The sequence below is a fragment of the Dendropsophus ebraccatus genome, chromosome 12 (assembly GCF_027789765.1).
Source record: "Dendropsophus ebraccatus isolate aDenEbr1 chromosome 12, aDenEbr1.pat, whole genome shotgun sequence".
Lineage (NCBI taxonomy): Eukaryota > Metazoa > Chordata > Amphibia > Anura > Hylidae > Dendropsophus > Dendropsophus ebraccatus.
This window is the reverse complement of record NC_091465.1, coordinates 14,687,982-14,714,562: the sequence shown is the minus strand read 5'-3', so window position 1 is coordinate 14,714,562 and position 26,581 is coordinate 14,687,982. Positions and strand designations below refer to the sequence as shown.

General features: G+C 44.4%; 1 protein-coding gene and 1 long non-coding RNA gene across 2 annotated transcripts; one reads left to right on the top strand and one right to left on the bottom strand.

Moving 5' to 3' along the window:
- The first annotated feature begins 792 nt into the window (after window positions 1-792).
- LOC138769848 (uncharacterized) lies at window positions 793-4,167 on the top strand. The gene is made up of 3 exons (XR_011359326.1): window positions 793-880; window positions 2,645-2,944; window positions 3,787-4,167. It is a non-coding gene; the product is annotated as an uncharacterized lncRNA (long non-coding RNA).
- A 1,468-nt stretch (window positions 4,168-5,635) lies between these two features.
- On the bottom strand, window positions 5,636-26,328 carry ADAMTS8 (ADAM metallopeptidase with thrombospondin type 1 motif 8). The gene is made up of 9 exons (XM_069948548.1): window positions 25,240-26,328; window positions 18,254-18,493; window positions 13,939-14,071; window positions 13,688-13,855; window positions 10,229-10,521; window positions 9,612-9,795; window positions 9,324-9,487; window positions 8,743-8,918; window positions 5,636-8,112 (listed from the first exon to the last, which is right to left on the bottom strand). Exons 1-9 carry the CDS (start codon window positions 25,924-25,926, stop codon window positions 7,377-7,379), a joined length of 2,781 nt encoding a protein of 926 aa, XP_069804649.1. The 5' UTR covers window positions 25,927-26,328; the 3' UTR covers window positions 5,636-7,376.
- Window positions 26,329-26,581: the final 253 nt, after the last annotated feature.

Genomic DNA, 26,581 nt, shown 5'->3' with positions numbered 1-26,581 from the left:
TGTCAGTTGTCTGGGGAAGGGAATAAAGGGGCATGATAAGGGATAAGGACCAATTGATCTGAAAGTGTACCTCCAATGGTTTTGTGGTCCCGCCTAGCCAGAATCCTGCTCCACACTGATGAGGGGCAACACCCCGAAACAGCTGTATGTGGATGGTTACCTGGCCTTGGTTTTTCTCTTGTCATTACATTGACATATAGGGCCACCTAATATGGTGTTTTTGGTCGTTTCCTTACAGGAGCCACCCCTTGGCCGGGTCCTTCCCGGAGGGATATCTGGCTAGTCCTGTGTTCCGAGACTCTTTGATAAGGCTCCACAGGCTCCTCTTTTGCATATCCAATGGTTTTTTGGAACATTTTGCTGTTTTGAAGGCAAAATGAAGTTAGCAGAGATGGAGCTAATTTACAGTAAGTTCAGGTTCACGAAACCCCATCTTCTCCAGTCACCGGGAGCCAAATGTTCAGCGTTTAGGATTTTGCGAACCCAAATAAAATTTTTATTCACTTCATATTTTGTTGGCTGATAATAATTGATTGTAATAGTGCAGTTTTGCTGCCGTTTTGAAGGACAAACCAGCTCACCACCCCACCCCCCGCTCATCCACATTTCCCAATGTTATTATTTCTCAACATTTACTGTGCTTTAATCACTTGTCAGTTTTTCATTAAGTGTAGATAATCAAATAACTAAAGGAATAATGATGGTAATGCAGGATTTACACAGTATATGTGAATTATGGCACACTTTGTGTGAAAGCTGTATATGTGACCCATCATTAACCCTTTCCGCAGGAGCTCCCTGAGGGATGGATTGAGAAACGCGGCTCTAATTCTCTCCAGTGGCCGGGCTCTGCTGTGTACAATAAGCTGATAAAACACAGGTGAGTGCGATCTTCAGACTGTTTTTGATTGACCTCTGCCTCCCCATATTCCAGCAACAAACATCTCAGAAAACGATTTTTTTTTTTTTTGTTTCTTCTTCCCTCAAACTTTATTTTCCATTTTGAAACTGGATAAAGCTCACACATGATGATCGGGATCACAAACACAAAAAGTTCACACAAAATGAACTTGCCTATTAAAGTTCACATTCACACAAACTCACGTGATGATGAGCTCACACACATGCTTATGCGTTGACACACACAGAAATAATGAGCTCACATATGATGGGCATATACTATGATAGATTCATGCACACACAATGAACCTATACGTATGATGAGCTCACACACTATCAGGAGTTCACATACACAATGATCAGAGTGAGCTCACATATCATGATGCACTTACTGACACAGTGATGAGCTTACACATGCCATGACAAGCTCACACTCTTGATGAGTATTTACACGATCATGACATCACACAGGATGATGAATTCACTGCCACAATGATGATCCACCATTCTAAACTCACGCACACACGATCCCGAGCTCACACACACTTAAGGCCCTATTACACGGAACAATTATCAGCCGTATTAAGCCAATAATCATTCCATATAACAGAAGGCAACGATTGTTCATGTTGGCTGATCTTTGCAGTCATTTGTCTTCTCACATTGCTATGGGCCATGGACTGCTCGGACGATCTAGCGATCACCCGAGCAGTCCCCCCCACACCTCTCCGCGGCCCCCCTGCACTTACCCGCTCGCTGCAGCCATGTGTAATAGTGGCGGCAGCGAGCGGGGAACGAGGAGCCCCGTATAATAGGGGATTTAGGTCATCCACAAGGTGATGAACTATCTATAAGACACTGTGCTTAGCCACATGATAAGCTGTCTCACATACACACATATGAGTGCACAGTCACATGAATATTATCTCACACAAACAGTTAGCTCATACGCACCATGGTGAGCTCTCGCACTATGCTGAGCTCACACACACAATGTTAGAAATAAAAATAGAAAGATGCAACGGCAACCTACAAGTGCTAGGACTTACCGCATACACTCCTCCCGTCATATACACAGTACAGTTATTAAAAACTGAAAAAAAAAATTCTTGTTGGTTCTTAGAAAACCATTTGATCAAATTGAGTGTACCATCTCACCATGTTAAGGTGACCTCAGAGAGATAGTCTTAGACTAGTCGCCTCTCTTGAGCTAATACAAAGCCTACAAACTGGGTATGTAGGACCCAACTAATCTCTATTTGAAACACCCAGAGGAGATAGGTGGACTGTCCCCCTTGCTTTTTGAGAATTGCCTTTTTTGAGGTTGCCTTAGGGTGTGTTTTTACACAGACAGATTATTGAAGCCAAAGCCAGGAACAGACTATAATCAGACAACAGGTCATAAATGAAATACTGACATTTTTCCTCTTTTCAAATCCATTCCTGGCTTTAGCTTTAATAATCTGTCAGATAATCTGTGTGTGTAAAGGCACCATTCCACTCTGTCTAGACTTTAGCATCCACCATATAGGAATATACAGGCCCTTTGTGATGCTATATGACGTTTTTTTTTTTTTTTTCAATGCTGTGATTTCTACTGATCAACCCAAGGCGCTGTCTGTGGGTAAAACCAGACACAACCTTTTCATCAGTCAGGATTCATACATGACTTTATGTTCATGATAGTCATGAATCAAGCCGAAATCCCTGGAGAATTTCACAAATGATCTCAGTTCCTTTTTAGGCTTCAGGTTCTTCTCAAACCAGCTGTTATGATGGGCCCTGACGCACATCAGTATCCTGATAAACGTCATCAGCGGTCAATGTAAACCAACACACCTCTCCAGGAACGCTTCTAAACATACAGCATATACTTGTGGCCTCCTTGGCTTTGGATAATCAACATGAAGCAAGTGGTGGAGGAGCAGGTTTATGTGGTCCTGGTCAGAATTGGACGTCACTTACTTTCTCTGTCCTTCCTTACAAGGGATTGTTGAAGCAGCAGTCCCATATACTCATATACTGTATAACAGGAGTCAGAAAGGTAAATTTTATTGTCATCTGTAGGTTATAAAACTGCATCACTGATGTATGGCTGTGCAGCATCACACACACTACGACATGTAAAGTGACTGTATTATGTCACCTGCCAGCACTACAATCCCCAACACGACTATGAGACATGATCCAGCTCTGCTACTGGCATTATTCTCATATTCTTAGTGTCACTGTCATTTTTTTTTTTTTTTTGCAGAAATCAATAGTACAGGTGAATTTAAGAAACTTTGTAATTGGGTTTATTAGGCAAATATGCCATTATCTGCATGTAAAAAGCCTTTCCCCAGGTCCTCCCCTCCTCTCCTTTCTGTCATCCACTGCTCATTATCAGGAAATCTCAACTCTTTTACATCAGTTGAGCCCTGTCTAACTTATGGAGAGGGGAGGGCGGAGATTAGTTGCCAGCAGAGAGCATAGAACAAAGGATTACACAGCGGGACCTCTGTGAAAGCCGGTATTCAGAGGTCAGGGAGGTCAGTGCTGACTTTAGAGGAGATAGCCCAGTGATGTAGCTGTAAATTAACTCTTTGTTATCCTGTTTTGGTGCCTCATCTTCCTTCACCCCTCCCCTCTCTATAGAAAACCATGAAGACAGGGGGGAGAGCTTCAAACTGTTTTTTCATGATAAAAATGCATTTTTCAGCTAATAAACCCAATTACAAAGTTTCTTAAAATTGCCTGTACTATTGATTTCTGCAAAAAAATTTAACGACAGCAACACTTTAAATCAACAAGTGACTTCAGAGTAATCCACAACAAATGCATCATTCTACAAAATTAGAAAGTTTTATTTATATTTTACCTTTTGTGGATTTTTATTATTTACAGAACTTGACTTTAAAAAATGGCGTCATTATCACATATACATTCATAGTCTGGAGAGGAAATCGGGGCCGTGAACTGGGCACAGGCCTTCTGGAAAACAGCAGGGACTGTACAGATAACAGATTATAGGGCATCTCCTAATCACCAGGGGCCCAGACAATAAGTGACAGCATTGACTGTATTATGCTCTGCAAACTGATATGGAAAGATGGCAACCAGACATGTAATGCAGAAACCGAGTTCCATGAAGAAGTACTATGTCGTTTGGAACAAGTTTAGTTTACAAGAAACCTATGATAGTTGGCTACCTTTGGAGCAAAAGTGATGCGACTCCCAAGAAACTGATGTAATCTCCCCATTAAAAAGAGGCAATATTTTGTGCAAGCTGTGGTTTGTACAACGTTTCAATGTTTTTATTGATCGGCCTTAGGAAAGGGGGTGTTGTGAACCACGGCCTGGACAATTTAGGTTATGGCTACATTGCAGTTTGGGGTCACATGACTAAAGATTGTAGTGTTGCTCTGCATAGATCATGCTGCATCATGGCTACGCAAAGTAAAATGGAGTCGTGTTAACACCCACAAGTGGCCACGACCAGTCAAAATATAAAAGATACAGTATGGCACTTACCACCACTTGAATTCTAAAATCTTTTTTAGTACTACTTCTGGCGGGCAAAAAAATTACGGAAAAATACACAAATAGTTGGACAAGAGCTTTGTGTCATTCCTGTTGTTTCAATGCCTGTATGATGCGTGACAGTAGATTTCATATTAAAAGAGGTGGATAGATTACTTTGGGTGTTCTATGGTTTATGGAGAACCATTATGTGAAAACAAGGTCTAATGCGGCCTGGCTCACGGGATGTAAAAGATGGTTCACATCTATTAAGAGGCATCTGCCTTCTAGGAAATCTGTCACATCGTTTACCGGCACATTTTAAAAGGGAAACTATCGTAGTGGCAGAGCTGGTAATTCCGGTGCCAGTTTTTTTCCCTGGCACTATTTTCCAGTAGTTTTATCCTAAGCTAATATGTAAATTACTCTTTTGTGCACTGGTGTTCCTCAACCCCTCAGTGCACCTACGGTCTCCTTAGAGAGAGTAGGAGGGGGATGTAAGGGCTGGTGGGACAGAGCGGCCGAGAAAAGCCCCCAGGGCACCACAGTAATTTACATATTAGCTTTGGATAAAACTACCAGAAAACTGTGCCATTCAGGAAAAAAGAAGACTGTTGCCGGAACCACCAGCGCTGCCAGGATAGGTACCTATTAGTAGGTTCAGATCATCCAATGCCCTGTAAGGTCCATTGAACAGAGAGCTGAAACTAAACTACTGAACTTCAGGGAGTCTGTGGATGGTTACCACTCTGTGCAGGAGGGCCCAGAATCCCAGCTCTATGACAGCGAACCATAGGCATGTATGTTGTAACACAGCCTGTAGAACAATCACTGACAACAACCAGGAAAAGAAGATGATCCATAGAGGGGTCCCGAGGTAAGAGTGGAAGGCTGCCCAGGAAAACAACAAAGGGGTCCAGACTAGTGTAAATGACCTTGGGGGCCACCTGCTTCACCTTGACCTGGATAAGTGATAACATCTCCTTGCCATTATTTCCATGCTTGGCAGCTTCTTGTGGAAATTTGCACACAGATCCCCACATGTTTAGCAGCTGCTCAGAATCAGAACCTCCCCACTTCCTTTCAATCAGAGAATGAGTTTTTCCAAATTAACCTATTATGATCCACAAAGCCTGTGCTCCTGGAACTGCCCCCTTGGTACTGAGCATAACCTAGGTTATTGTGATCTGAACACATTTTATTTGCATTATTAGTTTTTTTTTTTCAAACAAACTTGGGTGGGGTCTCACACCTCTTTGCTTCTGCACCAAATCTGTCCTTTGTGACGGAGGCCTGGACCGAGCATCCACTGTTACTAAATACAGCTCAACGTACATGGTGGGTTGTGGTTGTGGAGCACAGCGCTGCAAGAGTCACTGTTACTGTAACACATACTTGGCAGCCAGAAATCAAGATTCTTGCACAACAAATCTATTTTAGTGTTCCCAGTAAATCTGCAACAGCAGCGCCTGGAAGTGAGGTACCACGGGGGGAAGAGACAATGGCCAGCTGCCGCAAATCAGGGATGGTTTACTGGTTTACTGCAGTCCTCTGTGCAAGGCAATGCCATACATTTTACACTGAAGTAGGTTGATGTTTGGAAAGATGATAAACGTATAATCATCTGATGACCAATTGGACATGCAACCATACACTTTTACCCCACATTGACCATTACCCCTGTCGTGGGGACGAACTATGTCCTCGGTAACTTTTTAGAAGGATTCTTTCGCGAAAGATTATTTGTGGATGAAAGATCTTTTCTCATGACTGACATTATTTCAGACAATGGCAGTCTTTCATCGATCAGCTAAAACAATCGGTTGTTGTTAAAGTTCACCTGATAAATAAACAGGAACACTGTGGCCTCTTCATTGTGATCATTGACATTGGTCCCATGTTATCCCAAGATTATACATAACCAGGCAGAGTGCCCATCCTGGAGCCTGGGAAAACTGGGTGACAACCACATTTAGTGATAGAATAGTTTTGTGGGGGAAACATTTAATTCTAGAAGAAAATCCTATAAAGCCAAAAAAGATCACTTCCTGAGCCTACACAAATGGCTGCAGGTTCCTTCAGTTTCTGACATTTGTCCTTGACATCCCCTCCTACTGTCCTTATAATATTAGAGGGGATTTCCATTCCTGACCTGTTGATTATATATTACACATGGTGGACACAGATATGTATAGTGCAAAGGAAGAAAAAATTTAAATGTCTTTCTCACCCCTGGGGGGGGGGGGGCACTAACCACACCCTTTTCCAGGCCACTTACTGGTGCCAGATCCTCAATCATCAGGAGGAGCCCTATCTACACTTAAGTAATAAATATGCTGGATATCATTTTCTCCTCTTGTTGTCAGTCCTCAAAAATGTTCATCTCTGGCCTGGAATGGGAAAATTCCATATTTCAGATGTGTCCTATCGAGTCGGAGATAAACAAGTGATTATGTAAAAGTTGAGAGAGTGATGAAACGCAGTTTACAAACACATTCCTGTCAGATCTGTGCTGGCCTGAAGAAGGGAACATTGAAATCATTATGCAATGCGCTTTCAACATACTGTAACACCGAGCCCAACCCTCCTCATGGCTTATAACGTACATGAAGACCTGGACAATGAGTTAACAGAGAAGGCTGCGCATCTGTCTGCTGAGGTAGGTATGAGTCTGTATGTGGGACACAATGTGTGTCTCCGTCTTGCAGGTAAGGATCTATGGAGCAGGGTGATATCCCGCTCCAGTGCACACCGGCTCCCACCACCGCTACCAGGAGGACCGGCTCTACAAGATCCTGACAAGTTCAGTCCAGTCCTCCTTCTAGAGTCATCCTCAGGTTATCCCAATATCTTAGATTTATGAACAAAGGCAAAGTGAACATAAATTCATAGATCTAAGGGTCAGGTGCCATGTCCTCAGCAGTGATGGGGCCCATATTTGTAGCTGCCTGTATGCCATGAATCTCTCATTGACTTCAGCATTCTTCCAGCTTACAAGACACCACGGCCCCTGATGGACGTTTTCGGGAGTCACATGTGCCCTCCTCAGTCTCTTTCCCCATGTAGTCCACACAGTATACTCGCTGTGTCCTTATTCCTTCCCCACAGGTCTGAGAACAATGGGACCAGCTGCCCACTCTCCACATTGGACACGGCAGATCCCCACAAGCCCGAATGTCCTCTGGTTTCAGTTCTTGCGGACACTGGTCTGAAGAGCCCCCGTCCATATCTCGACACTCCACTGTTCTTCTTTTCCACCCAGAGCCACAACTTTTGGAGCACTGAGACCAGTCTCCTAGGACCCACTGAGATGTTAAGAGTGGTCGGAGGAAATGATGGGATAACTTATCCTTAGTTTTCTTTTGGCCGTATGGGATACTCTTAGGGATATAGAATGTGTACTTGATTTTCGGTGGGGCGGACTCTCCCTGTACTCGTAGAAGTTGTATAGTCAGAGGTTCAGGGAGAGGGTGGAAGCTTTGTATTCTTTCCAGTGTAGTATTAGAACCACTGTATAATAACACAGTACCCTTTAAATGCACATCTTGTTCAATGGAAGACACCACGAAATCCCCATTGAGAAGATAGCTTCCATCGGCTCTCCTGATCGCCAAGTAGATGCCATCGTAGATGACACTGCGATGGCTGCGCTGCTTCACATCTATACTGGTGGCTCCAGCTGGGATGGTGACAATATCAGTGTATCCATACCTGCGTACGTAAAAACCACGATACGATAAGTGACTCCATCACAAGCTCCTTCAACTATATTCTAACACACTGTGACATCTTGATTTATAAATGCTACATATAAAGGAGCAATACAGTATAAAATATCTGATATACAAAATATTAGGTGGGTATTCTTTAAGTAATAAAATTGAACAGGAATAAGGAACAGTCACATGTACGGATGTAACTTAGGGCCCTATTCCACAGGAGCGATAATCGCTCGGTGGAATAGAGAAAATGATCTGCCGATGATTGTGTCATCGGCTGACCGTTCATTTAGGGCCAGACCTAAAATCATCGGTCCCCCACCACGCATCGTTACGGTGGAATAGCACCGTACTTTACCTGTCCGGGCTTCTCCTGCGCTCAGTCTTCCTTCCAGGGAGGAAGACTGAGTGCAGGAGAAGCCCGGACAGGTAATGTATTGCTGCAAGGACATCGGTAACGATGTCCCTGCAGCCCTCGCTTAACGATCATCGGGGCCGTGAAATAGGCCCAGTAAACGAGCGCCGATCTAGCAGATCGGCGCTTGTTTACATCGTTTCTCGGCCCGTGGAATAGGGCCCTTAGTTTAGACAGTTCACACACAGAAGTTACTGAGCTTCGTACCTAAACTTGCTGAGAGATCCGGTTATTTTCCTGCAGCTTGATCCATCCCCTCCGCAGACTCCACATTTGTCTAGTTTTTTGGTGGAGTTTAGTATATGATCACATCCGGCTTTAAAACATTGACCTTGTACACACACGGAGAGGCTGTCCGGCCCACACAGGGTGCCATCCACCACCTGGAAGTGAAAAGACCAGGATATCAGAGCGTCAAGGTATCTACACTCATCATACAATGGAGCCCAATGTGAGACTTCTGTACTATATCTCTCCTCCATCTCTCCTTTATCCCCTTCTATCCTTTACACAATACTCTACTCCTCTATACACCTTCATCCTGTCCATAATACTCTGCTCCCCTATACCTCCCCCGCATCTTGTACACAATGGCCTGCTCTTCTATATCGCTTCATCCTTGATGTCTACTTGTCCCCAACATTACTACTATAGCTAGGCTGCATGTATTGATGATAGAGGTCACATTCACCCTCTAGGCATCAATACGTTAATTCAACATTTTGGCCATATTCAATCCCTGACATAATGTAAAACTTTTGTCCTTGTAAGAAAAAGTGCAATCTGACCTTAGACTGAAAAACTTTAAATTCACTTGCTCCACGTGCTTGGCACATGAGCTTGCATCGATCCCGCGGGGATACGCCCGAGTATTTAGGAATCCACTCTATGAGGTTGCCATGCCTATCCTTGGAGTTGTACTTTTCACACTGAAGATCCCGGAAACTCTTCTCTAGAGATAAGAAGACAAAGATTTTTTTTTAAGAAAATAGAGCTGCATGGGAGAGAATCTGTGAAGACTTTTGTCTATGTAGGTACAAAGCTCGAGGAGACTTCTGTGGTTTTGTGGCTCTTACCTTCCGGGGGACACTCCTGTGTGCTGCATGACTCGTACTTGGCTCTCAGGCCTTGACAGTATTTCCCTCCATTATGGGGCTGGGGGTCATTGCACTCTCTATATGAGAACCGGACACCTCCCCCACAGCTCCGGGAACATGACCCCCATGGGCTCCAGCTTCCCCAGTTCCCATCCACAGTTACCTATTTCATACAAGACATGGAGTGACAAGTTACACGTCTCTGATTTATAGACATCTACAGGATCCAGACATTGCACTGTGCAATGTGGTAATAGATTATTATGTGCTTTCAACCATCTTTAATGATATTTCCAATAGCATAAGATACCTTCACACTCTCATACTACTACACACCTGTTCTGAAACCATGAAAGCTAGGCCGGAGCCATAATGCCAGCCATCTTACTGTACCAATTCTGAATGGTTGGTGACTACCATAGGATAAGCTCTGCTTGGTGCATTAGCATGCTTTATAGACTTAAACCTATTCCCTCTATGGGTCTATGAAACCTTGACCCGGGAGATGCCCCAGTCAATAAGTGAGAATACAATAAATAGACCTGACTATTCTTTTACACTGTATTATCAGGCATTAGCTGTAGTTTGGACATTACCTGAGGTTTAAGGACGTCATCTTGTGCCTGGCAGATCCCGTCCCAGCACACATGCTGCTCCCCACATGTGGTCCCATCGGCCCAAGGCAAGCTTCCATTGCTGGTGTGACACAGTGATTCATCCTGCTCTTTACACCACAGCTGAGCGCAGATGTCCTCCTGTCTGGGACAGTGGGAATACTCTTCCCCGAACACCTGACGGCACTGGTTGTCCAGGCTATAGCGAGCTGATGTCCCAGGGGGCTCTGCGGGGAGGTCCAGGGAGGGTCCTGGAGCGTCCAACAGGCAGTTCCCTAAAGGAGCAAAGAAAGAGATTTGGACTGGATACTACAGGTGTCTGCTTGTCTTAAGGTTCCTGAGGGAATGTGGTCAGCATCACCTCATATACATAAAAAAATACTGACAACATGACAGCAACAGCTTTAAGTTTGCTTTTGGGTAACCTATCATTGGGTGTCCTGCAACTACACTACTCTATTACACGGAGCGAATCAGGCCGATACAGGTATGGTATTGTTTTTAGGAATAACGCAGCCATGTTTTTTTTTAACTGCAGACGAACCATTTAAATCAATGTGCTGTCGGTGTTATGTTGGGTTGTTTAGGAATCCCTAGAAAGAGAGAAGCCCCTCTAAAAACCCCTCTAGAATCCTCTAACCAAATGTATATAAACGGTAAAGCTGCGAGTACAGCTTTCTAATGCAGCAATGTATGTGGGGAACACCGCCTGGTGTTGGCGAGAGGGCAGCTTTAAATCTGGGGATATGGCTGACATACACACAACCTCATGGGGCAGGTTTTATTCCACTTTCCTGCAGCTTTATCAGGTTTCACAATTTATATCAAATGTTGAAAAAAAGAGAAACCACCTGCTCCGCGGTCACATATCTGCAGCCCTGACAGACTTATGTGGTGCTGCGAGACATGAACAGCTCTATGCCCTCCAGACTCTGCTCTCTCTCTCTTCTCCATCTGCTCCCTCCCCATACTAGCATACACATATAGCAGCTTAGGACGAGACAAATGGTGGCAAATAGAGATGAGCGAACCTGGAGCATGCTGGAGTCCATCCGAACCCGAACGTTCAGCATTTGATTAGCGGTGTCTGCTGAAGTTGGATAAAGCACTAAGGCTATGTGGAAAACATGGATATAGTCATTGGCTGTATCCATGTTTTCCAGACAACCTTAGAGCTTTATCCAAGTTTAGCAGCCCTAGCTAATCAAATACCCGAACCCGGTTCGCTCATCTCTAGTGACAAACATCTCAACACAAGACTCAATACAGACACAAAGCCTTATTAATAACCCCGATCCATTATTCCACTATATTGTCAATATTAGGGGCCCAAATTTAGAGGGATTTCCATGTTTTACAAGCCAAAATTGTTATTAGATCCAGAAAAGGTGAAACATGTAAATCTTGCTTTATAGCAAGACCATTGTGACCCTTACCAATGTGGGCGATGGTCAGGGCAAGGCTACACTCACACACTGGAGTAGATTTTAGTCACTGACTAGGCATACATGACTTTACGGGGTGGTCACTAACCTTCCAGGTGACTTTTTGGGATAAGCTGGCCATTATATAACTTGGTATTTTCACCATTTTCTGCAGGCTCCATCTGTTTTTTTTAAGTTGTCACTGAGCTATTGCGTTTAGACTTGCTGATATGATGTCTTTACACACACTGCATGCACACTAGGGATCCTGCTCCACTATATCTCTATAACACACTCTCAGAAGCGGCACTGTGGTGGACATTATAAAGCAGTATTGAGCAGTGGAAGCTGTGAACCCAGCACTAGGGGGATATAACACTTGCTAGAGCTGTCCACAGCTTCTCCATGTCTCTCTGCCTTTGTCCCCACCCATCTCCCCTTTCCATAGACTTCTATGGACACCTGTAAACTGATCACTCAGTGAGATGATCACTCTCCCAGATGAACGGAAAATCAGTCCTGATCTTAAAGCTGATGGTTTGCTACAGTTGTGTTTAAACAGTCCTTTTGTGAGCTGGGACTCCAGACTGATATATGCCACCTGTATTAGTATAATGTATATATTGTAATAAACTATGCACTATGTAAATAAGGGTTATGGATGAGAACAGGTGAGAACACAGACGTAATTGTTACTGGAATTCAGTGTACACAGTAAAAAAAAAAACAGCCACCAGCGATCATCCCAAACAGCGGCCATCGCCTGCAGCCATCACCTGCATCCTTCCTATGACTGCGCGGCTGGTGGTCTGTAACGTTGGGTGATCTGTAGTGCAACATCATGGCTTCCCTGCAGCTCAGCTCCATGCAAATCATTTTCACAAGTGCCAGTTGTCTGCACTGTAGATGGATCAGGCTCAGGCTCGAAGCCATTCACCTGGGGGGAGCTGGATGGAACACAGAGTTCTTATCCTGAAGCTTTTTCTATGTCACTTAGAGGGACACATTTGACTTAGAATCCATAAAAGAAGCCGCTCTGTCACCAACATGGCCTCATAAATTACACGAGAATCTTATTCCTGACAAATGGAGGAGTATTCAGTAGTTGCCATAAGTACAAGTCCAGACAAGAGCCTTCCCCTTGCCAAGAAATAGACTCAGGACTTCTTACTATTAAAGGGAATGTATCATCTGGAATTTTTTACAGATTAGATCAAGTTACCAATACTGCTCTTTTTTATTCGTTTTTATTTTCTGAATATATATTTTTTTATTTCCTTTTTTGTGCATATTATTATGGGGCTGCCATCTTGCCTGAGACTCTTAGCATTTGACTCCCTGTCTATGGCTATATCCATGTTTTCTAGGGCTTAGTAGGGCGGCATCCAACGTCTCTGGGCTCCAGGAGTCAAATGCTGAGCGCCTGGAATCAGAGAAAGATTCTGAACCCGAACAGTTCACTCAACACTAGCAAGGACATAGGCAACAATGGACAGGAGCTGTCCCATTGACATGAATGGTAAAGGTGTCTAGGCATGCTTTGGCACCTTTGTAGAGGTCATTTCTTAGGGAGGCTGAGGTGGACCACCTATTGTCCCCTCTACCTGCTGATGTCACCTTTCACTGTAATTCTGTACAGATCACTTACTAAAATGAAAAAAACTACAAAAAAAAAAAACATAAAAACATTTTTTGATGACACATTCCCTGTAGGCTATTGCTTAAAATACTAGACTATGGCCAAATCCCTGTGACCCAAGGAATTGACTGGCATCCTATATGACATCGAAACCATTGTCTGATCGTGTTTGACAAAAGCTGGCCCTAAAGTCTTGACCGCCAACAGAAGTTGTCAGCCATCTTTCTTGTCACATGACCTGAATGATATAAATTGTGTAATAGATTAGGATTGATTGTAAACCATGGAGATTTGCCTGGCAATCTTGGTCTATGGGATTTCCTCTGGTGGCCATACATATAATACGTCGCACTGAGATGGTCTGCAGGGGCTTCTTACCGTGACCACTCTCAAAGAATTCCGTAAGGTGCATGGCACTGCAGGGGGACCATGGCACGGACTTATTCAGCTGCAGGAACAGGGGGGCCATCAGGTGGTGCTTATCCAGCACCCCGAACACCTTCCTGCAGTTATTGGAGTTGTCGTGAGGGATGCTGAGGACGTGAGCTGACGAAATACAAGAGACACTGAGTTAACGGAATAAGACACTTTCTAAATCCGCCCAGTACGGTCATATTTATTGGACATACCAAGTTCATGGGCCAGGGTGTACGCGGCCTGCAGTCCATCATCTTCTATCACGGAGCAGCTCTTGCTCGGCTCACACACCGTCCCGATATCAGCCACCCCCAGTGTATCGCAGCTATCATGTCCACAAAAATCCTGCCACGTAAGAATACAACAGTCAGTGCCAACTCCCTAGTGAGACCATTACAGGAGACCCAATGGGAACATCACTATCAAGGCACAAGGTTACATAACATCCATAATAAAAGGTGTCTGAGATGTAAGGGAAAAAATATTCAAATCAACTGGTGTCAGTGCCAAAGATTTGTCATTTACTTCTATTAAAAAAATCTCAGCTGCTGTAAGACCTTTTGTATTTTTGTGGTGTCCCACCACGAGTGTTGCTATTGGTTACACCCTTCGTAAAAGCCTGTACTTATTGTACACAAGTGGTGATGAGTAGTGATAAAGTTTCACCACTAGATGTCACTGTATTAGGTATTAGGTAGTGTATTCAGATGCAGCACGGCTGAAGTGTGTAAAGGGTTATTGTTTCCTATCATCTCTCTCTTTACTTCATCTAAAAGCAGGCGTGCCATCACACCTGTGTGCCCAACCGGCACTGGCGTCACAACATAACTTCTTAAGGCCTGGCTGTATCTCGGCCAGCCACCACCTGAGTGGAGTCACAGTTCCTGACATTGACAGAGGTGGCAGCAGAGAGCACTGTGTCAGACCTGAGAGATTACACTACTTCCTGCAAGACATACGTCTGGAAGACGAGATTTTTTTAATAGCAGTAAATTACAAATCTCTTTCCACTTTCTGGAATAAGATTATCTGGAAGCAAAATTTTCGGGGGTTAACAACCCCTTTAAATACAAGCTGTGGAGGAAAACAATGCCACCATCTTAGATTTGCCTGCTGTATGGGATTCTCCTTACTTTTGAGACACTTTGTCTTCCTGCCTTGAAGATGACAGCTGTCTTCCCATGACAGAATAAAGATGGCCATAAACAAAGACAAGAGTAGGTTGTTGGATTAACACTGTCCTCCATATTGTCCATAACAGTTTTTCATCCTGGCCAATCAATGATCCTGGGAGGGGGAAATAACCATCTTCCAGGGAACCATTGCCGAAAAGTTTTAAACATAGCGTTTTCTGCAGGGACTATTACCGTCATCAGAGGACTAAAACAATTTTTGGTTGAATTTTTATTGCAATTATTTAATACAAACCCAGGAATGGATCAAAAGACCTGAACATGTGAACGCACTCTAAGGGTCCTTTTACACAGCCCAATATGGGGCCACGCATGGACGCAAGGGAGCGGCAAACAGCAAGATAGGCGCTTGTCTGCAGTGCCTTCAAAAGGCACAATAAATCGCTTGGCCATTTAAACGAATTGCTATCCCTGTTTAAATTTTACCACCCGTACTAAAGATGCAGTCAGCCAAAGAGTGGGCTTTTTCCTGCTTCTCATCTGATCACTGACACTTTTACATGGGGCGAATATCAGCCAAAGGAGCATTTCAAGCAACATACCTTGCTGATAATCAGCCTATGTGAATGAGCCTTAAAGGGGTATTCCACTCAAACATACCTTTTCACATGTTGCTGCCCAAGGTGAGACTAACAATCCCTTCCATACGTATTATCTAGTCAGTCTCCTTCCCCCAGTTCTGAGCTGCTGCTTTTTGCTGAAGACACAAAAAACTGTATGTGAGCTTTTCTCTCCGTCTCCCCCTCTTCCCCCCTCTTTTCTGAGACGGCTCCCTATCTACAACATTGTAGCTACTTTGTCACCCTGAGGCTAGCTCACCCGGGTTTGATACCTGCATCCCTGATCGTGTGTCACTCAGTGCCCACAGGATAGCCAAGGCGTGGAAGCAGATGTTTTTCTAATTGCTTATCCCAAGGTGGTCAGAGCCTCTCTCTAGTTGAGAACCTTCGGGTCTGGATAAGCCTCCTGCCCTCGAGTCACTACACTGCACCAAGCTAAAGCCAAGTCCTATATATACTTAACCGTGTCTAGCTGCGACTTATCCTACAAACCTATTCAAGTATACCTAAGGTCAACCCCCGTTTAAGGGATCTCAGACAGCAAGTGTGTTATTTACTGTATTGTTTACACCTGTATTGTTGCATAGGAGTTGCAAAACTTGTACTGCACGACAAAGTTTTCTTCAGTAGAGACTTTAACTGTTTAAGTGCCTGCTCAGTAGCGTACGGAACCTTGCTATACACACTTGTCCTAACTAATCAAAGCCGTGTGTCAGTGTACTAGAAGTGGCTGAACATACCACTCCTGGTCACTGTGACAGGTGCCTCTTTTGGTACTACAGCAACCAGTCCAGCCACATAACACCTGGGTCGCTGCAGGGGGAGACGAAGAGAAAAGCTCACACAGAGTTTTTTTTTGTGTCTTCAGCAGAAAGAAGCAGCTCAGGACTGGGGGAAGGAGATTGAATAGATAATAACAAGTGTGGAAGGAATTATTAGTCTCATCATGGGCAGCGACAGAGGGACCAGGTTCTGGCAGAGGGACCAGCAGGAGCAGGAAGATGACACATGGGGAAACCTGGGGGACCAAAGTGGGTGACTCTTTTTTTCCCATATTGACTCCAGCAATATTGAAAAAAACAAACAAACAAACATGAATCTGAAAAAAAAACTTTAAAAAGATCATAAACCCTCTGCTCTACTAACATCATATTTTATACCGAAGTCACATCTAGAGCTGCATTCACAATGCTGCTACATCATCACTATACAAACAGAAACAAGTTCCATGAGACACTATTAGGCACTGTGGAAGATGTGGTGTGTTTCTACACCAGGCCTTGTGTACACACCTACATCTTTGCTCTCTAAGGACGGACAGTGGACAAACAGGAAGCATTTTCTCATGTGACTGTAAGAAAATGAAATCTACACCTGCCATAAGTTATAAATGCTCTGCAATGAGCAGTCACTGATTTGTATTAATATTGTCTACTATTCCATCATAAATTGGGGGTGTATTATGGAGAAGATTTACTAATGCTCTCGTATATTTAACGGGTCTCTAACTTTTCTACATACACAAATCAAATAAATTTAAATCAAGTATAAGAAACTTTGTAATATAATATATCTTAACAGAGAAAATGTATTTTTCTCTATGTATCAGACTCCTTCCCCTTCTAAAAGTATTATTAACTATGAAAAACTAAAATCCATCTCTAGACAGTTAAAATGACTAAGGGGTCAAGTTACAGCTCTCTATTGAAGTCTATGGAGAGGGGATGGGGCAGAAGAGGAAGCAGAGAGACAGAGGAAAAGAGACACATAGATACACTGCTGAAAGCTCTGGTACATATTATATCTCTCCTCAGTGCTGGACTCGCAGCTTTCACTGCTCAGTGCTGCTCTATAATGCCCTCCATGCTGCTGCTGCTTCTGATGTTGTAATATAGATAAGAAGGATCTCCTTTTTTGCGTATGTGCAGTGTTGGAGACATCATAGCGTCTAGTCTACACCTACTAGCCAAGGGACAACTGGAAATTAAAAAGGGGAAAATGCCATCTACAAGTGATATAATGGGAAGATATAGAGCTAATCCTCACGTACACCCAGACACAACTGCTTATCCTGAAAATTTTGTGACCATTTAGACAGCTTAATCTCACACCAGACAGTCTAAGAATGCGCCACATTTATCCCAGTCACTCAGCCTGTTCGATATATTTGTCGCTTGTTTAGATACGGCCGTCTAAGTTTAGAGCAATTATTGGTTGCCTCGCACAATGCCAACATTTTTGCAATTTTTGGCAAACTTTCCTGCTGCGCCTCTGTTTCTGCTAAGCCATGCTCCTTCTCATACGCAACTTTTTTGGGCCACAAATTATATATGAAATTATTTGCAATAGTCAATGTGCCCAGTATCTCCCTGGCAGACCACACAAAGACAAGCGATAACATCAGTCACATATTTACTGCTAAAATGTCATCACTTCCTATTTTAGCCGGTTAGTTTACACCAAGACCTGGAGTAAACTGCTTAACACATGTGGGCCATAGCGCGCACCCTCCTTGTGCCACAGCTGAAGAACCTCAGGGACACGTGATCCATTTCCTGGGGGTAAAGACATTTCATCTGGATGGGATAGGCCCAACTTTAATAGAAGGTGCAAAGACTTTCTCTTTTAAGGATCAGTACTTGGGTCTGTATGGAGGTTGTGACCAGACTACAGCAGCAGCCAAGCCAGGAATAGCTGGGAAAGATATTTATGGGCCGAGGTGTCACACATCCGAAGCTCAGACATTAGGAAGTGTCATTTAAGGGGTCACAGACCTGTCGGGTAAGGAGGATCGCTGTGTCATAGTGCTCCGGGTGACGGTCACTTGCTGGGTTGTAACTTTGCTGCCACTTGCAGAAGTTGCGTAGGATGAGACCTCCATTGTCTGACACCTCCGGACCGGAGTCTTCATCTTCAATCATCAGCACCTTCACTACCACCAGCTTCACAGAGTTCTTCAGGCTCGGATGTCTGTAGATCCGTGAGGCCACGGACATCAATGTCAGGAGGTGAAGCTGGGACAAAACAGGACATTGCTAGTTAGTAAAATGAAATAATCCATCACAAGGACACAGCAGTATATGCATGCGGGTAGGAGGAAGGTGCAGGCTCGGGTACTACACATTTTGTATATATCACAGGTGTAACAAGGAAACATAGGGCACCACAGTGAATCTTGGAATAGGGATCCAATATGACCCCCTTAAAAAGGTAGTTCAGCAAAAAAAAAAAAAAAAAAATCATCAACTTGTGCCACAGTTAACTTCTATAAAAAAAAAATCTCATGTCTTCCAGTACTTATCAGCTGCTGTATGTCCTGCAGTAAGTGATGTATTCTTTCCAGTCTGACAAAGTGCTCTCTGCTGCCACTTCTGTCCATGCCAGGAACTGTCCAGAGAAGTTTCAAATCCCCATAGAAAACCTCTCCTGTTCTCCAGACTGGAAAGAATACCGCTTCTTGTAGGACATACATCAGCTAATAAGTACAGAAAGACTTCAGATTTTTTTTTTTTTAATAGAAGTAAATAAAAAATCTCTGGCACTTTCTGGCATCAGTTGATTTGAAAGATTTTATTTATTTATTTTTTTTGCTGAACCACCCCTTTAAGCTGTAGGTATAGAATATAGAAGGTTTATTGATTATTTTTACCCAGTGATGCTATAGTACAGGATCAGTATGCACTGTGAGGCTAAGTTTATACGCTGTAATAGACCGGCTGGGTCATGGAACGGCCATTCTCAGAAAAGATTATCTTGAGCACCGCAGATCTTTAGCGCCGCAGAGTTCTGATGCGGGCGCATTCGTGCGCGCCTGAATCAGAAGTCCCCACTGTACTCTATGGAGTGAGCGGCCGGAGCCGCACATTCCATAATGTGCACTGACAGGGTTTTCTGACATGTCAGTTTTCTCCGGCGCCGCTAGGGATCCAGGCTGGAGTGTATACCATGTGTATACACTCTGACCAGGATTCTCTCGGCCTGCGGCACAACATAAGTTCCGTACCAATCAGGGCCGTTGCAACAACGGCCGTGATTAGTACGAAATTTAGGTTGTGTGAACATGGCCTGATAATGTATGCAGTGAACTGAGCATCAAAACCACACCCAAACTGAGGGCAGCAGAGCTTGGATAACCCCTTAAAAAAAAAACTAAAAAAAAAAACTTTTGACATGTTACAGAGAAGAATGTAAAAAAAATTTCTGATTTTTTGCTTTCTCCTCGATAGGCCTTGTGCCCAGTGAATCACAGAACATGCAGGCGGTGATGCTGTGCAGTGGACTCGGCATCTCCCGATATCATGTATCAATATGATGCTTCCGCAGTGGCTGCGGTGAAACGGTAAAAGCCGGTAGGACACGGGAGTGCGGTGAGGTAAAGTATATAGCTCTATTTCTTTCTCTGCAGTTTTATCGGCTGCTGATCACGCGGAGCGATGCGTGGTCGGTGGCCACTGATTTTCTTTGCTGAAAGACAATGATTGGCTCATAATCTTTTTCTCAGCTCTATTGTCTTTATTACGTGGGTCGATATCTGCCCGAATCGCCCTGATTGGGAACATAATAGGGCCCTAAGGCCACATTCAAGCGTTCCGTGTTCCGACGTAGAATGCCCGTAACGGACTATGGAGAATGAAAGGTGAAATCTGATTGGTTGCTAGGGGCAACTGAGCCAGTTTCACTTTACACCATGTTGGATAAATCTCCCCCGTAATACTTTTTTTTTTTAAATAATGCAAATCAAAGGGATATAGATTCTCTTGTACGGCATACAGCAAAATCGGTTTAACATATGTAAAAACATACATAGTGTGAACCAAGCTTTATACTATGAGTAATGTCACTGGATGGTCCCACAGCTCAGTTTGTCCTACAGACCATGGACTATTAGTGCAATATGTGATGCCTGCATTCACCTATACACTCTGGCACACAGAGGCACAGGCCCTAGGACGATGAGGATGAAATAATTATGGAATCTCTTATATATTAGTATAACTGTACACTAATATATGAGTTTTCATATACATAGGAGTACGGGATTCCTGTAGCTATATAGCAGCAAGCAACTTATCTGCAGGACAGCGTGGTGTTACGTCACTTGCCAGAGTCCCAGTCTGCACCCCACTCCCTGTGCTGTGTCCTCTGTGCTGCTGAGCTCTGATTTCTGGCAGTGACAGAGTTAAATGCCAGGGCAGAAGCCAGAATGGAGCTTTGACCCACCTTGCCACCCACCGGCCTCGCTATACCATTTCCCACAGAGCTGCAATAGAAAGAGGGAGGGAGGACGACTTAGGAATAAAGAAGCCTTCTGGGGCGGTCGGAGCGCTGTGTCTGGGAACTGCCTGACTCTGAAACTATAGCCGCACAGGTAGGGGGTGTGCCGCCATAAAGGGAGGCCAAGCTCTTCACAGGAGGCTTTGTTATGGGATTAAAGGACACTCATGGAAGCCAATTTTCTAGAGTGATTGGCAATGACAAATCTTTTTTTTCTTTCATTAAATGGCTACACAGCGCTGTAATGTTAATACAGCCAACCGGTGACATCAGACAGGCCTAGGGGGACCCCCGTAAGCAAATCTACCAGTCCACTCAGTCTGAGCTCATGTGGATGGAGCAGCACAGTTCTGAGTGTGTGAATCCAGACTATGCACTATTACACCCTCAGTCCAAGCCCTCATGGATCCAGACTATGCACTATTACACACTCAGTTCAAGCTCAGACTACGGAATCCGCAGGAATAAATTCTGGCGAATTCCATAGCTTGTAAATGTTCGCGGCCGTGCGCCTTTAAGTCCATGACATAGACACTATTCTATGCACAGGCGGATTCCGCATTCTGCCGAAAGAATTGACATGTCAATTCTTTCGTCGGATAGTGGAATCGGCCCGCTCATAGAATGGTGTCTATGGAGCCGTCGGAAAGGCGCAGTCGTAAGGGCATACTACCGACAGCCAAAGAACAATGAGTAAAGTAGTTGCACTCACCCACAAAGTCTTCTAAAAACCTTTAGTTTATTTCAGCAAATGGACATTGGCAGCCCCCACTAGTGGTTACACACACAGTTTTGCGCACCAGTAGTGCCGCCTATCTTTCTTTGTTTTGTGCATACTACCGATGGAATTGACATGTCACTTCTTTCGTCGGATAGCGGAATCAGCCCGCCCATAGAATGGTGTGTATGGAGCCGACGGAAAGGTGCGCCGCTGGAGCGTGAACTACCGACGGAATTTTCGGCGGATAGCAGAATCGGCCCAGTAATAGAATGGTGTCTATGGAGCTGGCTGAAAGGCGCGTGTACTACCGACGGAATTGACATGTCACTTCTTTTGGCGGAATGTGGAATCGGCCCGATCATAGAATGGTGTCTATGGAGCCGGCAGAGAGGCACGCGGCTGTGAGTGGGTACTATCGGCGGAATCAGCTGGAACTTATGTGCGCGGATTCTGTAGTATGAACCCACCCTAACAACCTCAGTCCAAGCCCTCGTGGATCCAGATTATGCACTATTACACCCTCAGTCCAAGCCCTCATATATCCAGAGTATGCACTATTACACCCTCAGCCCAAGCCCTCATGGATGGAGTGAAGCTCCGGCTCAGAGGGAAGTGTTCTTTCCTTCCTAACTGCCAGGAGATGCATCAGTGACCGCAGAGTATGAGCTCTGACCACATGAAGGAAGCAGCACGAGCTTCGTCCGCCCACAGGGAATTACAGGCAGCGATGTCAGAGATGCTGCAGGTGCTACAGGAATCCGCTCATCTCCCACGGTGCCTGTCCCTACAGGATTATCAGTTTGTTCTTAATGGGGGGGGGGGGCCTACAGACCTAGTGCTTTTCACAGCTGTGGGTTTGTTACAATGACTCCACAATGAAGGAGATAAAGAAACAGAAAAAACGCAAGGCAGAGCGCCTCATAGCATGACACTGTGTAGATAGGTAGCAATCATGCAGGACGAGAACACATAGGTTTAGGCTCACCTGATGTAGTTGTGATAATGGTAAAATGCTCGCTGCTGGGGACTCTCAACCGCAGACTCTAAGGTGTGCGTGGTCAATTGCAAAATCCAAAAGAACAAAAAGGAGATATTGTCCTTGCGTAGACCATATGTGAAATATCTAGTTTATTGATACATAATACATTTATACCATAATACATTTATGTATCAATAAACTAGATATTTCACATATGGTCTGCGCGAGGACAATATCTCCTTTTTGTTCTTTGGATTTTGCAATCCACAATGAAGGGGATCACTTGCTCACATGTTCACATACTTTTCCACCTGTTCATACTTCTTGGTTCCATGTGGACATTTACACCTGCACAGCAGAGGGCTACATATATACCTGCACAGTGGAGGGCTACATATATACCTGCACAGTGGAGGGCTACATATATACCTGCACAGTGGAGGGCTACATATATACCTGCACAGTGGAGGGCTACATATATACCTGCACAGCGGAGGGCTACATATATACCTGCACAGTGGAGGGCTACATATATACCTGCACAGCAGAGGGCTACATATATACCTGCACAGTGGAGGGCTACATATATACCTGCACAGTGGAGGGCTACATATATACCTGCACAGCAGAGGGTTACATATATACCTGCACAGTGGAGGGCTACATATATACCTGCACAGTGGAGGGCTACATATATACCTGCACAGCAGAGGGCTACATATATACCTGCACAGTGGAGGGCTACATATATACCTGCACAGTGGAGGGCTACATATATACCTGCACAGCAGAGGGTTACATATATACCTGCACAGCGGAGGGCTACATATGCACCTGCACAGCGGAGGGCTACATATATACCTGCACAGCAGAGGGCTATATATACCTGCACAGCGGAGGGCTACATATATACCTGCACAGCAGAGGGCTACATATGCATCTGCACAGCGGAGGGCTACATATATACCTGCACAGCAGAGGGCTATATATACCTGCACAACAGAGGGCTACATATACACCTGCACAGCGGAGGGCTACATATACACCTGCACAGCAGAGGGCTACATATATACCTGCACAGCCGTGCGCACAAGGCACTCTATGTGACCAGATGTTGTATGTAGAGAATGATGAAACAATATACAGCTCATAAAAACCGAACACTCAGACCATGTTCACATACAGTATTTTTGTCTGTTTGTTTTTTCATCCCTTAAATTACCATTTTATGGCCCCTAAAGTGGCTGTATTTTCATAGTGTCCCATTACAGCCATAAAATGAATGCCGGTCCCTTTTAATCATGCCTTTATGGCCATATTTTGGCGCATCATTTCATTTGTATTTTGAGCTGTGAATGGCCCAAGATATTTCCCATGTGAAAGAAATAACATTTACACATTTTATCATTAATGGAAAAAAAAGCTTTTTATACATTTATTTTTAATTTAAAAAAAGCTGTTAAATATGGCAAAAGAAAATAATATTCACATAGGGGGAGATTTATCAAACATGGTGTAAAGTAGAGCTGGCTTAGTTGCCCCTAGCAACCAATCAGATTCCACCTTTCATTTTCCAAAGAGTCTGTGAGGAATGAAAGGTGGAATCTGATCTGGTTGCTAGGGGCGACTGAGCCAGTTTCACTTTACCCCATGTTTGATAAATCTCCGCCATAGTGTACACAATTCTACACACATCTGTGGGGCTGCCTGAAGCTCTTGGGCTGTAGGGTGTTACTATGAGTCTCATAGCTCCAGTGAGGACAGTCATATACAATGTTAACGCTGGGATCCATACCATGCGCTTACTTATATAATGAGATATCTGCCCCTTATCCGGGGTCGCTTATCTCCTTATCATTAGGGCCCCGGATGGTGAACACTTATCCCTTCCCTCACACTACACCTGCCACCCTCACAGTACAGAGAGGAGCAAATTCTGCTTAGGCTAGGCTCACACTGCGTTTTTAGCATCCGTTTAACTGATCCGTTTTTTGCAAAAAACGGATGCATTTGTGTGCATCCGTTTTTGATCCGTTTTTCCCTTGACTTCCATTATGAAAAAAAAAAGGGATCAAAACGGATGCGTTTTTTTTTTTAAAGCACAATAAAGTAACGGATCCGTTAAACGGATTGCAAAAACACAGTGTGAACCCACCCTTATCGCAATATGTAATCTAGTGAATCAGTGGATCTCCTCCTCTCCTCTTCCTGTAAACATATAGTTTGCCATTCCTTTACTGACAGAGCAGTTTTAGGCTATGTTCACACATAGTATTTCTGTCAGTCTTTTTCCTACCAAAACAGGAGTGAAACTGACAGGGCAAAATTATCATGGAAACATTTGCACGGCTTCTTTTTTTTTTTTTTTTTTAACCCATTCCTGGTTTTGGTTGAATAAAGACTGACCAAAAGACTGAACGAAATACTGTGTGTTAACATAGCCTCAGGGTACGTTCATACGTAACCTTACGCAATCTAGTGGTAATCTCTGCAGAAGGGAAATTTTCCCCAAAACAGAGAGCACCGTGAGGGAAGCAGAGCCGGCACCTTCATCTGTTTTTGAGGAGAACAGAAGGCAGTGCCAGCTCCAACATTTATCTACATTTTACTTTTCCCATACTGATCTGATGTTACATCTCATTCTGCAGTTCTGGATGTGACTGGAGTATGATATGAAGTGATTTGAGAGGGGAAAAAAAAAGTGTCAAACTCCTAAACTTTCTAAGAAGTTTTAACTTTTTTAAATGTTGCTTAACAGCAAAGCGGAAGAGAAAATGTGTCCCTACCTTTAAATCCTCCCCGTAGAAGCGGAACATGGAGACATCAGCCACCAACAAGATTTCCACAAATCGTTCTTCAGACACAAACCTTCTGTGCCGGCCGTGCTGAGCTGTGACATCTTGTAAGGAAAGGTCCTCTGCCCAGCTGTTGCCAGATCCCTGTGGGATGCCAGGCTGCCCATTGTCATCTCTCCCATCCTTGTTTCTTCTCTCATCCTGATGTCTCTTTTTGAAGGTAATATGATCTTTGTGGTCATCATGTTTCTTGCCCTGTCCATGAACTTTTATCACAAGGTGTTGACCAAGTGTTCCTTTGCTTGTCCATTCCTCCATGGGCTGGATGATAAACCTTTGTCCGCCTTTTAGGAAAGCCCCCTGAACCCCTTTACAGACACTGAATGCGGCCAATGGCTCCTGGCTGGAGTAGAAACAGCTCCTCAGTCTGGTTGTCCCTTCATCCTCAACGCTGCCCCTTCCCAAGTGTCTGATATGAAGCCCTGGGATAAGGAACCCATCATCAGGGGAAAGATGGAAGGACATCTCATCACCCAGAGTAAAGAACCGTAAAGTGACCGTCCCATCAGAAGCAGGAAGAAGCTCCGGGGTTGTAACTTCCCCATGGGGCAATGAATGGCTGCCAAGAAACCAAAGGACTAAGATCAGCCCAGATCTCAGTAGGCAGAAGATGGCCATTGTGACAGGTGTCAATGACTCTGTGGGCACAGCGGAGAAAAGTTCATGAAACTTCACAAATTGTGTAAGAATTGACAGAGCTAGTAAGCTAAGCTGTGCCCGAGGGGTGAGGATCTGCCAATGTCGCCCTAAAACTTCTGCATATGTGAATCATTTACATGTAAGACCTTCTGCAGCGTTCAGATCAGAACTGAAGGTGACATAACAATAGGCGACATGTGGCTCCAATTGTCATCATCCAGAGACCTCCATCCCCAGCTGGACGGCAGACCATATGAGGGACTCTCATGTGTCCAGCACCCCCAGACAGCAGCAAGGAGTAGAGGTGTGTGATCGGAGAAAAGCTCCTGGTCCTGTATCTGGATTCCCACCCCTTCTCTCCTTTCCTTCTATTCCCAGAAATAGTTGAAGCACCAGAGCTGCTTGGGAGCAATCCCGGTATATATACACCCGCTGAGCTCCCTCCACCCCCCCAGAGGTTTATTTTTGATCTTTAGCTCCTCTGTCCCTCCCTCCTCTCCTCCTTGTCACACAGAAGAAGGAGGGGAGACATGAAGGCAAAAAAGAGAGGATCACTCAGCCACTTAACTCCTTCTCTGCCCCGCCAGGTCCCAATGAGCTCAGCATGAGCGGAGTTTATCTGTGGGTCAGGTGC